Source organism: Nipponia nippon, unplaced genomic scaffold (assembly GCF_047370975.1).
Source record: "Nipponia nippon isolate SJK-2023a ecotype South Korea unplaced genomic scaffold, ASM4737097v1 scaffold_16, whole genome shotgun sequence".
Lineage (NCBI taxonomy): Eukaryota > Metazoa > Chordata > Aves > Pelecaniformes > Threskiornithidae > Nipponia > Nipponia nippon.
In genome coordinates this window covers 127,281-138,695 of record NW_028262332.1, presented here as the reverse complement: position 1 = coordinate 138,695, position 11,415 = coordinate 127,281, and the positions used below count along the sequence as shown (strand labels likewise).

The window sequence follows — 11,415 nt, the reverse complement described above, 5'->3', positions numbered from 1 at the left end:
GAGTGAGCTGTCCTGCACACAGTGGCAGAGGCCCAGAACAACGCTGTTTGCTCAGCACGCTCAGGGTGCTTCCCGTCTGAAGGACACCATGGCCTTGGGCTTGCACTTCCAACTTTAATCCAACAGAGCCATTTTCCTGGAGAGAGCTTCACTTCTGCCCGGATTTGCAGGGCCAGCAGCAGAGCGCCCACAGGGCCCATCCCCGTTTTGGCTTCTTCCTGGGAGATCTCAGGATCAGCACAGTCTGAATTGCCAGGGACGAGACCGAGAGTTTGTCATCTTTCTCCAAAAGCTGTAGGGCTGCAAGAGGAGGAAAGAGAACAGAGCTGAAGCCCACCGATCTGCAGAGACCCCCAGGCATCCCCTCCGGACCATGCCAGCCCCACCCATCCCTTTCCCTGGCCAGGAGGAGCAGGTGGGACAAAGGCATCAGCTGGAAGCTGCTGCTCAGGAGCGCCCCAAATGCCCCTGAGATGTTCCCCTGCCCTTGAAGCATTTCCCTGCAGCAGGGCAAGGCATGGCAGCACCCTGCCCAGGCTGGGGCCCCTGCCCCACCAGCCCCGCCACACACAGCACTGCCCCTGCTCACCACTGCAGATCTCAGCCAGCTCCTCCTCGCTTTGGTCCCTCCGGTGCCGCGCGGCAAGCCCTAGGCACAGAGCTGCGTCAGACCTCCCGCTCCCCAGCGTGCTCCCAGCAGCACAGCTCCCGGCTCTGCCGGTTTGGCTGCACACCCTCCTCCCCTCAGCAGGGTGACGCCAGGAAAGGACGGGACCCGAGGCGGGGTTGGACTGAGCAGGGCGGCCACCAAGCCCACCTGCGTGGGCAGGGCTGGGAGAGGGAGGCCCAGAGCCCCAGGCCCTGCCCGGGGCAGCCGGGGCTCTGGCAGCCACACGGCTGCCTCTTGCTGCCAGTGCAGCGGCTGGGACTGGGGCCAGGCTGCCAAAGGAGGGTCCCCAGGGGCTGTGGCTCACCAATGAACCTCACGGCCGCCTCTCGCAAGGGGACCTGAGCGTCCTTCAAGTACGGCAGGCTCTGACTCAGATAGTCTTCAAGTCTGCTCCTGTCCTGCACCAGCTGGAGAGAGCACAAGGGCATGGGGCTGGCACAGGCCCTCCCCACTCTCGGCCGGACCGGTCCCTCCTCCCAGCACCCCCGGTCCCCCTCCCACCTCAGGCCCTTCCCATCTCCCAGCCAGGAGCCCTGTGGGGCTGAGGTTCAGAGAGAGCCCCAGGCAGAGGCAGGTCTGGAGGTCCTGAGAGCACTCTGTCCCACTGCCAGGGCCCGGCTGGGCTAGGGTCTCGTTCGACATCTTGAGGGTGGGGAAGGGAGAGGGGCCTGGAGAAGAGCCCTTGGGGGGCTCTGTGCCTGGGGGCAGGGAAGGAGGATGCAGCTCCAGGCTGCGGGCTCTGGGCTGGAGCAGGGCAGGCCAGGCACAGCTGCACAGGGGCACCCCTTGTCCAGCCCGGGCCCTGGGCCTGGGGGTTGTCCTCACCAAGCACTCCCCAATTCTCCAGGTCTGCTGTGTCTGGGCCAGGTGCTTGAGCTGCCTCCACTTCAGCAGCTTTGCAGCGACGAGGAGGGCTTCCTGAGAGGCCTGCAGAGGGGGACAGGGATTGGAGGGATTGTGGACAGGGACTGGGGCTCAAAGCCCTGGCCTCCAACACCTGCCAGGGACAGGACTGTGGGGAGCAGGGATGGGAGGGGACCCCACATCTCCGTCCACTGCAGCAGTGGTGGGACCGGGGCAGGGAAGGAGGGCAGCTCTGCCCTGTCCTCAGTGACTCGGGCAGTTGCAGCCTGGGGTGAGACAGACGCCAAGAGGCCAACTGCCAGCAGCCCTTGCCCCTCCCTGATGCCCAGCCCACCCCTGGGCTGGCAGCACGCCCTTCCCCGCATCACTGGTCACGTTTCAAATCTCTACCTTGGCCACGCTCTCGCTCTCGTCACTCATGCGGAAGAAGAGGGGGAGCAGGCTTCTCCGCACGCTCTCCTTCACCTGCCGCTTGTCGTTCCCCACCACCATCTGTAGCACCTCTTTGAAGAGGCAGATGGAGAGCTCTCGCAGCTGGCTGGACTCCTGGCAGGGAGGAGAACAGGAGGACGTCAGCAACAGCCGCTCCCTGAGCAAGGGCGTTAGCGGGGCTGATGTGAGGGGAGATGCTCTGCAGTCAGGTTCTGTACACAGGAGCCGTGGGCCAGATCTGCAGCTGTGGCTGAATGGGCCCAGGCCCACGAAAGGCCACGCATGAGGTTTCCATCAGGCGGTGCCTGTGCCAGCCCCCAGCATTCACCACCAGCCACACCAGCCGCACCAGCGCAGAGCTCCCCAGGGACCAGGCTGGCCCTCGGCAATGCCTCCAGGGCACACATCGCCGCCTCAGCCCCCTGCCACGGCGCCTGGGGACAACGTCTGGTCCTGCCTGGCAGCACAGCTGCGGGCAGCCTCAGGGATCTGTGAGCAGCTCTTGGCCTGCAGGTGCTTTGCACAGGGGCTGGGCTGGGCCCCAGCACAGGGGGCTCAGGTCACCCGGAGGCATCAGCCTGTCAGGGAGAAGCCGTGCTGGGCTGCAGAGCCCAGAAGCCATCCCCACGAGAGCCCAGGGGCGTGAGGAGGGGAACAGCCCTGCCTAAGTGCTGCCACAGGGCTGGGCTGACGGGCAGTTGTCCTTGCTGAGGGCCCAGCAGTGGGGCTCAGGCTCCCACAGCAGCCTTACATCATCAAAGAGCGGCAGGAGCTTCTCCACCAGCTGCAGAGCGGTCAGGCTGGCCTCCTCCCTCGTCATATGACCCATCACATTTCTGAAGACAAGCAGGGCCTTCATCTTGTTGTCAGTGTTGGCATTCTGCTGCGTCTCCATGATGTCCGGCAGCAGGACCAGCATTTTTCTTGCCTGTAGGAAGCACAGAATTTTCTTCTTGTGAAGCGGTGAAAGACCACCCTGGCAAAAATGCTCTGGCCACTAAGCACCAGCCTCCTCTCCGCCTTCCTGGCAGGTGGCACAGGAATCCCAAACCAAAGGGGCAGAAGGCTTGGTAACCCTCCGAGCCTGGAAAGCTCCCCAGGCAGCCACCACCAGGCCCCTCCATGGCAGCACTCTGCCGACCCCCACGGCTTGTGCACCGCAGGGTGTGGGGAAGGGCAACCATCTCCAAGCTGGCAATGAGCAGGCTGTGACCCCTTCATGACAGGCCCACTGCCCCAGCCCCAGAGTCAGCCCCTAGCATCAGCTGTACCCTGGGCTCTGGCTCATCCCCCTCTCTCAGCAGAACGCTTCTTCTGGGGACAGGGCTCCCTCGACTGAGGCACCTTGGCGCTGGCTGCCTCGGTGCGGAGCAGAAATTCCTGCCTGGCACCACAGGGATGTGCCAGGAGCGAGAGCTCCTGCAGGTGGGTGAGGGAGCCTTTCTCCTTGCGCTGCAGCGGCAAGGTCCAAGCCTGAAGGAGCCTGGGGCCCGTGAAGGGGACAGCGAGGGCATTTGGAGCCATCACCCCACCTCCTGACTCCCAGCCCAGGCCAAGCCACCATGTTACCCACTTCCCCAGCCCCACGCTGCCAACATGGCTTCACTTGACCAGGCCCTGCTCACCGTCTCAGTTCTCTGCGACAGCGTGATGAGGCCTCTGAGCACCAGCGAGAGCAGCACCAGGCTTGGACGCCTCAGGTACCTCTGGACTTTGTAGAGGCTAGCAAACTCCTCTGATTCAATGTCACTGGAGGCCAGCAGCTGAAACAAAGGTGGCAGTGAGAGACTGGCAGAGCCCACTGGGCTCCCTGCTCCGTGTGGCTCCTGCTTCCCACTGGCAGCTCAGGGCAAGAGCACCAGGGCCAGACAGCCCGTCCTGGGGGCAGCTCTGCCCGTGGAGGGCCGCTTGGAATCTCCATGCCCTGCGCCTCGCCGCACACCACATGGTTGCCTGTGCCGGCTCCTCCTGTCCTCTGAGCATCGGCAGCCTTTTGCTCTCACGCCTCTGAGGAGCGATCCAACAGCAAGAGCGGGCACAAAGGAGGCACGACACGCGAGTGGTGACGAGTGTCTCCTGCCCCCAACCTTGCAGCCTGCTCAGCGTGTGCAAAGGCCACGTCTCTGCCCCTGACCCAGCCCTTGCCCTGCCCCAGGCTTCCAGTCTGCAGAGCAGGGCAGGGGGGTGCAGGCAGGGGAGAAGCAGAGAGCTGCCTGGGCAGGCAGGGGCTGCCTGGGCTTCGTATTTGTGCACCGGAGCCCAAGCAGCGTGGGGTGGCCCTGCATGGTTGGCGCAGGGGAACCTGCTGCTGGGCGGGTCCCTGCTGGCCCTAAGGGGCTGTGTCCCTGTGTCCTGGAGGAGGTGGCCGTTTGGGGGCAGATGGGAGGGGAGAGGGCCGTGCCTGTTTGCCTAAAGAGGCAGGCACAGCCCCGAGGGTGAGCAAGGACTGCTCTGGTCACTCACAGCCAAGTGGTGGATGCAGGCGTCCTCTGTGCTGGAGCTGAACACCCTGCGCAGCCGCTGGTCCTGGAGCTGGCTGAGCAGCTCCCTCAAGACCTTCTTCAAGGTGTGGGGCTGGGAAAGCATCACGTCCCACATGGCCAGAGCAGCACTGCAGGCCCAGAGCGCTCTGTCAGCAGGGCTGCCTTGGCCACCACACTGTGCCCGGGCCAGCCCCACAGGACCCAGGCTGTCCTGGCCCTTCCCAACCCCTCGCTTGGAGCGCCCGGGTCCCTGCCCGGGCAAGGAGGAGGGGGCTGAGGCAATGTTCCCCATGGGGCAGGGAGGAACCGTGTGGTGGGGTTCTGGGCTGGCTTGGCCAGCTTTGGCTACTGCGCACCTGGCTGATCCACCAGTGCTAGAAAGCGTAGCGGGGTGGAGGGCCCTGCTCCTCGGGGGTGTCCAGCAGTTGCCCATGGGTTTGGCAGCCAGAAAGTCTCCAGGCCCTCTCCCCACACGGCACAAGCCCCCGGGGGCTGCTGGGGTCAGTACCTGTCACATGACGGAGAGAGCTTCAACAGGCTCGTGACCACTTTCCTGGGGCACTGCTCCGTCATCAGGACAAGCAGCAAGTCCAGTCTGTGCCGGGCGGACGCCGTGCGGATGCACGCCATGTTTTCATAGATGCACCTCACGATGCTTGGCACCTGGAGGGCACACAGGTGAGGATGGTGCTGCCACTGGAATGCAGCCATTTCCTCAGCTGCCTCTCAACCTGCTGCCCTTCCCATCCTGCTCTGCTGGCTTCAAATGGCTTCAAGGTGCCTGAGGCACTGGGGTTAGGGAGGGACGGAAGGGGGGTGGAAGGGAGGGAGGAAGGAAGAACACCTGAAAGGGCTCAAGGGCAGGGCAGCCACAGGCCGCTTACCTCTGTCAGCCAGGAGGCAGGTTCTCTCATGGCCACATCCAGGATGCTGCTCACCTCCTCCTTGTCATAGATGCTGGAGTCTCTCATGGCCTCAATGGCCACGAGGACGACGTCTCTCTTCTCAGAAGGCTGCAGGTATTTTCCAAATGCCTACAGAGGAAGGAAGGCAGGGAAGACATGGCACAATGAGCACCCTGATGGTGCTGTGTAGCTGAGCAGTGAGAGCAGCTCTGGCGAGACATGGCCCGGCAGTGCTGGCAGCGGTGCCCGCAGGAAAGCTGGAAGCAGGGGCTGCAGTCACTGCGTGGTGGAGGAGGAGAAGAGAGAGGGGGAGGGAGGAGGGTTGGGGTGGTGAGCAGAGCATGCCGGCCCTCCAGAGAACCCGGGCTTGCTGGTGGCCAGGTGGGCTGGAGATGCTGCTGGGACACTTGGGAGTGCAGCCCCTTCTAGTCCCTGCTCGGGGACAGCAGCAACCCTCTCACCAGGGACAGTGAAGCCACGCCAGCCCCGCTGATTCTGGATCTCTTTGCTCACACAAGTCTCCTGCTGATGCCATGGACAAGAGGCCCGGCAAGGGAGGAGCTCATTACCATTGTGATGGTGCTGGTGCTGGAAAACCAGGAGGTGTTCTCAGCTTCCCGTTCCCTTTGACGCTGTGGATGCTCTGGATTATCCTGTGGCAGCGTCGTGCCTAAACAGGAGGGGATCAGAGAAGAGTCAGTAGCACAAGGCATCTTTGCCAACAAGCTTAGCAAATGGTGCAAAGAGCTGTGACCTAGGAATGGCTGAGGAGGGAGGTTCCGACCCACAGTCAGGGGAGGAGGTGGTGGACAGGGGTATAAAGCAAAGGGTGAGAGGCGAAGGGAACCAGAGGGACCTCAGGGATGATGGAGAAGGAGGAGGGGCACCTGCTTCAAGTGTACGTGTGCAAACGCTCTCGGCCTGGGCAACTCAAAGGAACTAGAGCTCTGCATGCAGTCACACAAGTAAAACATTGTTGGAATAACGGAGATGCGCGGGACGGCTCGCGTGGCTGGAGTGCTGCGGTGCACGGCTGCAAGCTCTTGAGGAGAGATGGGGAAGAGGAGGAGGGGGGTGCATCCTATCTGAAGGAGCAGCTCAGCTATAGGGGCCGATCAAGAGTCTGAGAGAGAGCATGTGGGTGAGAAGCAGAGGAGAGGCAGTGCTGGTGACATGGTGGTGGCAGTGTGTTGCAGACCTCCCCCCTTGGGGAGAGGATGTGCATGAAGTCTTCCTGAAAGCATGTGGGCAAGTCCCCGTGCCTGTCACACGGCCTGATTCTCATGGGGAACTTGACCGTCGTCCCTGAGACCTGCTTGCAAGATGGCAGGACGCAAGCAGTCAGGGAGATTTCTGGAGGGCGTCAGGGACAGCTTCTTGCTGCAGGCACTGGAGGGACCAGCTGGCGTGATGCACAGCTGGATCTGCTCTTCTCCAATAGGGAAGAATGCTTTTCAGGACGTGGTAATCAATGGTAGCTTTGGCTGTGGGGACCATGAAACAGCCGAGTTCTGAGGGTCCTGAGAGGAGTGGGGAAGGAGAGCAGCAAAGAAGAGGGGCTGGACTTGTGGTGAGCATTCAGCTTCTGCAGCAAAACGCTAGCTGGGATGCTACGGGAAGCAGCTGTGAGGGGCAGAGGAGGTCGGGGAAGCTGGCAGACTTTCACGGCCAGCCTCCAGCAAGGAGGTCCATTGCAGTACTTGAGGAAACAAGCAGGCATACAAGGAGACGTCTGCGTGTGGAGGGACGCAGCCCGCCACAGCTTCTCTTACCTTTTTGCTGCAGGAGGAATCTGAAGAGGTGATGAAGAGCATCCAAAGCCCCCCAGCTGATCTCCAAGTTCTGGCAAGTGCAGCAAAGGATGAGACGCCCCAGCAGCTGTCCCAGGATGGGGATACGGATCTCTGTCTGGCAGGCAGGGCTGTCATCGTCTCCTAAATGGGTGCTGCAGACCTGGGCGAGGGAGGCAGGACAGGGAGAAAGGCTGAGGGGCAGCAGCTGCGACCAAAGCCCTGAAGCCCAGAGTCTGCCCGGGGAAGGATCCCTGGGGAGTCAGAGCTCTGGAGGGCCCTCCCAAAGCAGCCAGCTGGGCAGCAGGGCAGGGAGAGCTGCTGGGCCTGGGCTCCCGCCGTGCTCCTTGGGCAGTCCTGTCCTGCACAGGACTGGGGACCGAGATGGCTCCTGGCAGAGAGGGAAGTGGGGAGAGAAGAGCCTGGGAAAAAGCAAGAAACCAAGACCCTGGCTCCAGGGCAGGGCCTCGCTGAATGCCTCAGTTGGTGCCCAGGCTTGCCTCGCAGGCATCTCTGAGCTCAGGCTGCTCTGGTGTGCAGGCAAGGGGAGACAGCCTGGCTGGAGGCTGCCTGGCTCCTTACCTCCACTGAGGAGCAGGTGGCCAGCAAAGTGCTCAGCCTCCCAATCCTCCCCACAGCCCTCTCACACGCAGCTGCGCTCTGGCAGTTGACGAAGGTCAGCAGCATCTGGGAGGAGAGAAAGTGCTCACGTGCCCTGGGAGCTGGTGCCCGCGCCAGCAGAAGCAGCACTGCTGATGTCCTGGCTGGACTCGCGCAGTCCTTGTGGCCAGGCAGGTGGGCAGATGGCACCCGCAGGGCAGTGCCTGCTCCCTTCCGTGCCCTCCCCCAGAATACAGCCCTGTGTCCCCTCTGCCATGAAGGCAGGAGCCTTCCTGCGGGGTCTGCAATGGGGCAATGGGGATACGGCCCCCTGGGAAGCCAGGAGTACAGAGCTTCAGGGCTGGGCTCCCTGTGCAGGACAGGCAGGTCCCGTGGGTCCCTGCCCCAGTCGGATCTGGGGAGGAAAGCACGAGGGACCACGAGGCAGGGGAAGAGCAGCACCAGCTGCCACTGCTGCGGTGCCTCAGGAGAGGGGTCAAATGTCTGCCACCGCTTTGGTGCAAGGAAAGCTCTGGGGATGGAGCTGGCCCAGAAGTGCCATGGGCAAGGCTTTGCTGTGACACAGGAGGCTGCTGCAGAGGGGAAGCCACATGGAGTGCAGGCAGGGGATGCCAGGCTCCCAGAAGAGCATGGTGGGCTACCTCTGGCTGCCCCCAGGGAGCTGGGCACCCTCCCTGCAGTGTGCTCTGTGCATGGCACTGGCGTGGGGACTGTCCGCTCAAGTGGACACTCCCTTCCCTCCAGCGTCAGGAACAGCCCCTGCGCACCCCACTCTTTGCCAATGCCACACCTGTAAGATTGTCTGCAGCTCCGTGAAGCCGGAGGCAGGAGAGCTGAGCACCAAGGTCTGCAGCATGGTGTCCATGGCATCCAGGGTCTGCAAGGAGGACAAAGGGTTGTGGCAGTCTTTCCACGATCCCTCTCAGCCCTGGAGACGTATCTGAACTCCTCACGCCAAGGGAGGACACCCGCGCTGCCTCACGGTGCCCAGGGGAGGCCTCAGGGCAGACAGGCTGCTGTGGGCAGAGCAGCCTGCAGCACCGGGCATGGCCAGGCCCACGGGAAGGGAAGGGATGAGGGTGGGAAAGCAAAGCCGAGCCCCTGCCCTGCCTTGGATCTTCACGTGTCTCTCAGCACGCGGCGGCCAGGGAGCAGCCCAGAGGGACTGGGGGCTGCTGTAGCTCAGCTCAGCCAGCACTTACCTCAAGGTAGAGAGAAGTGTCCAGGCCCTGCATGTCCGTTTTGGGAGGAAGCAAGAAGACGCTCCTGAAGCAGGCCTCTAAGAGGGTTTCCTTTTTGCCCTCCAGCACCACCTTCACTTTGCTGCAAAGAGAGAGAGGGGCCTGTCGGACGCTGGTGCTGGGAGTGGTGCCTTGATGCCTTGGGCAGGTGGCCACGCGCCTCTGGAGCAGGGGTCCCTGAGGGGGATGGAGGGTGTGCAGGGAGCCCTGCCAGGAGGCACCTCCTCCCTCCGTGACATGGCCTCGGCCAAAGGACAGTCCTGCCAGCAAGCCTCCTGCCTCCCGCTTTGGGGAAGAGCCGAGGCATGGCGGGGAGCTGCAGAATCCCTCTGCCTTCCCCTGCGCCCTCCCAACAAGCCACGAGCAGGGCAGAGCAGAGGCCCTCTGATGGCACTACTGGACTCTGCTGGCATGGAGGATGCCCTGGGCCACGGGCTGTGGAGAGGGGCCAGCCAAACCAGGGGCTGGGCAGCTACCTCAAGGCGGCGATGGCAAGCATGGCTTGCTGCTGCACCGCTGTGTGCAGGTGGTCCCTGGGCTCTTCTTCCAGCAGCACCTGCAGAGCACAACCGGCATGGCACCTGGCAGCCACCAGCAGCCAGTGCCAGCAGACCCGGCACCAGGTGGTGGGGCTGGTGGAGACCCTCTGCCCCCGCCCCAGCACTGGCCCCCAGAGTGCCCCCTGCCACCCCCGGTGATGGGGTCTCTGCTGGCAGGGCTTCTCAGCAGCACCCGAGTCCCCTCAGGGCAGCTCAATGTCCATGCACGCTTGTTCCTGCCCTCCCCCTCTCCATGTGCTGTCTGCACAGTGTGCCGGTGCCCGGGCACCTTGCCCCCCTGCCCAGACCCTCACCTTGATATTCTCTGCCAGCTCAAATCTGTGGCAGAACGCATTCAGGCCCTGTGACAAGCCCTTGCGCCTGGCAGCTTTGCACAGGGTGCAGATGGTCTCTAGGAACTGCATCCTCTGGGCCTCCTCCTGGCAGCCAGGGGACAGAGAGACAAACGGGGAGCATGAGAAGGCAGACACATGGCCAGCAGCACTGGAGCCCTGGGGCTGCAGTGCTGTGCAGGAGACCTGGGGGGAGCAGCTCTGCTCAGCCACCAGCCCCCCAGCAGCCCCAGCAGCAGAGCCAGCGGCCCCGTCAGGAGACGCAGGCACAGCTACCATGGAAATGGCCGCACTTACCTTTTCTGAGCTCTTCAGAAAAGCCTGGATGAGCTCTACGGCTTCTTTTTCCTCTCGGTACAGAGACCACCAGCTGGACACACCAGCCCGGGCACCTAGTAAAGGAGGAGAGCAGGGAGGGCTGTAGAGAGGGGCTGAAGGCAAATGCGAGGAGACGGAGGAGCTCTGCCCTCCATCCGGCCCTGTGCCCACTCCCCTGGTGCAGTCTGCCCGTGGGTGTCTGGCCTGGAGGGTGCCCAGCAGGTGGGCTGCGATCCTGTAGCGCAGTGCGGCACAGAAAGCCATGAGTGCACTGGGCTCAGAAACTCGCTTGCAGACAGGCTGGAAAGGTCCCCGTCCCCCACCACCGCTGCCTCCCTCCAGGCCAGCTGCCTCTTGCTGCCCATAGCCCAGAGCAGGAGCCCAGTCCCCTCTGCTCTCTCCCGCCCTGGGGGAGGCTGTGCTGGGGCCAGCTCCCAGCCCCGAGCAGCATTCCACCAGTGCCGTGCTCCCCGCCCGTGGGACCTCCACTGCCGCTGTGCCCGGGAAACAGGACCCTGGTGTCGATCAGGGTGCAGGCCCCAGCCCTGCCCAGCCCGGCGGGGCCCCTCACTTACTTCTCTGCAGCGGCTGGGGCACGCACACCTTGTAGGGCTGTGGTGGAGAGCTGCTCTCCTGGGGAGCCCGGTTCTCCTCCCAGGCCACCCTGGGGCGGCTGGGGGGTCTCTCTGCCATCCTGTGGGATGGAGGAAAGGGGTAGGAGTGGGGAAGGGGGAAGCTTCGGCAAAATGCCTGGGCACCGCGGGGGTGGCGGGGAAAGACGTGCTCAGGGGCTCCTCGCCAGGTCCACGCTCCCACCCTGTCCCGTCGCGATCCTGCCGGACACTGCAGGCTGGGGGCTGCAGCTGCATTGACCATATGCAGTACCACAGGGTGTCACAGAGGCGGGTCACAGTGGTGCCCTTTGTGACCCGCCACCCAGGCTGGGAGGGGCAGGGTGTCCTCTGGGGGCGTCACGAGGCCCACTCGCCCCTGGGCACTTGGGTCCTCTTGGGGTGCCCCAAGCCCCACAGTTGCCCTCCTGCTCCCTGCAGACCTCCCTGTTGCTCTCCAGCTCTCCCAGAGCCCCGTCTTCACATGTCCCCAGCACCTTCCCTTCCCTTCAGGGCACTCCAGAGCCCTGCCTCGCTCCCTTGGCAATGTTAGATGTCTGACATTTAGTCAAGCTTCACACAAGTCCG

General features: G+C 63.5%; 1 protein-coding gene across 1 annotated transcript; it reads right to left on the bottom strand.

Moving 5' to 3' along the window:
* Positions 1–148: 148 nt before the first annotated feature.
* On the bottom strand, positions 149–10,909 carry LOC148056190 (uncharacterized). Its single transcript, XM_087753319.1, has 12 exons — positions 10,792–10,909; positions 5,924–6,024; positions 5,334–5,483; positions 4,958–5,112; positions 4,430–4,577; positions 3,592–3,729; positions 2,718–2,894; positions 1,925–2,080; positions 1,496–1,597; positions 975–1,077; positions 590–649; positions 149–300 (listed from the first exon to the last, which is right to left on the bottom strand). The coding sequence occupies exons 1-12, from the start codon at positions 10,907–10,909 to the stop codon at positions 149–151; spliced, it is 1,560 nt and encodes a 519-aa protein (XP_087609445.1).
* Positions 10,910–11,415: the final 506 nt, after the last annotated feature.

Coding starts and splice junctions, on each gene's coding strand:
- LOC148056190 (XM_087753319.1), bottom strand. CDS start 10,909: ATGGCAGAGAGACCCCCCAGCCGCCCCAGGGTGGCCTGGGAGGAGAAC. Junction 6,025..10,791: donor GCCCCAGCCGCTGCAGAGAA/GTAAGTGAGGGG, acceptor CCTCCTGTTTAG/GCACGACGCTGCCACAGGAT. Junction 2,895..3,591: donor TGTCGCAGAGAACTGAGACG/GTGAGCAGGGCC, acceptor TGCTTCCTACAG/GCAAGAAAAATGCTGGTCCT.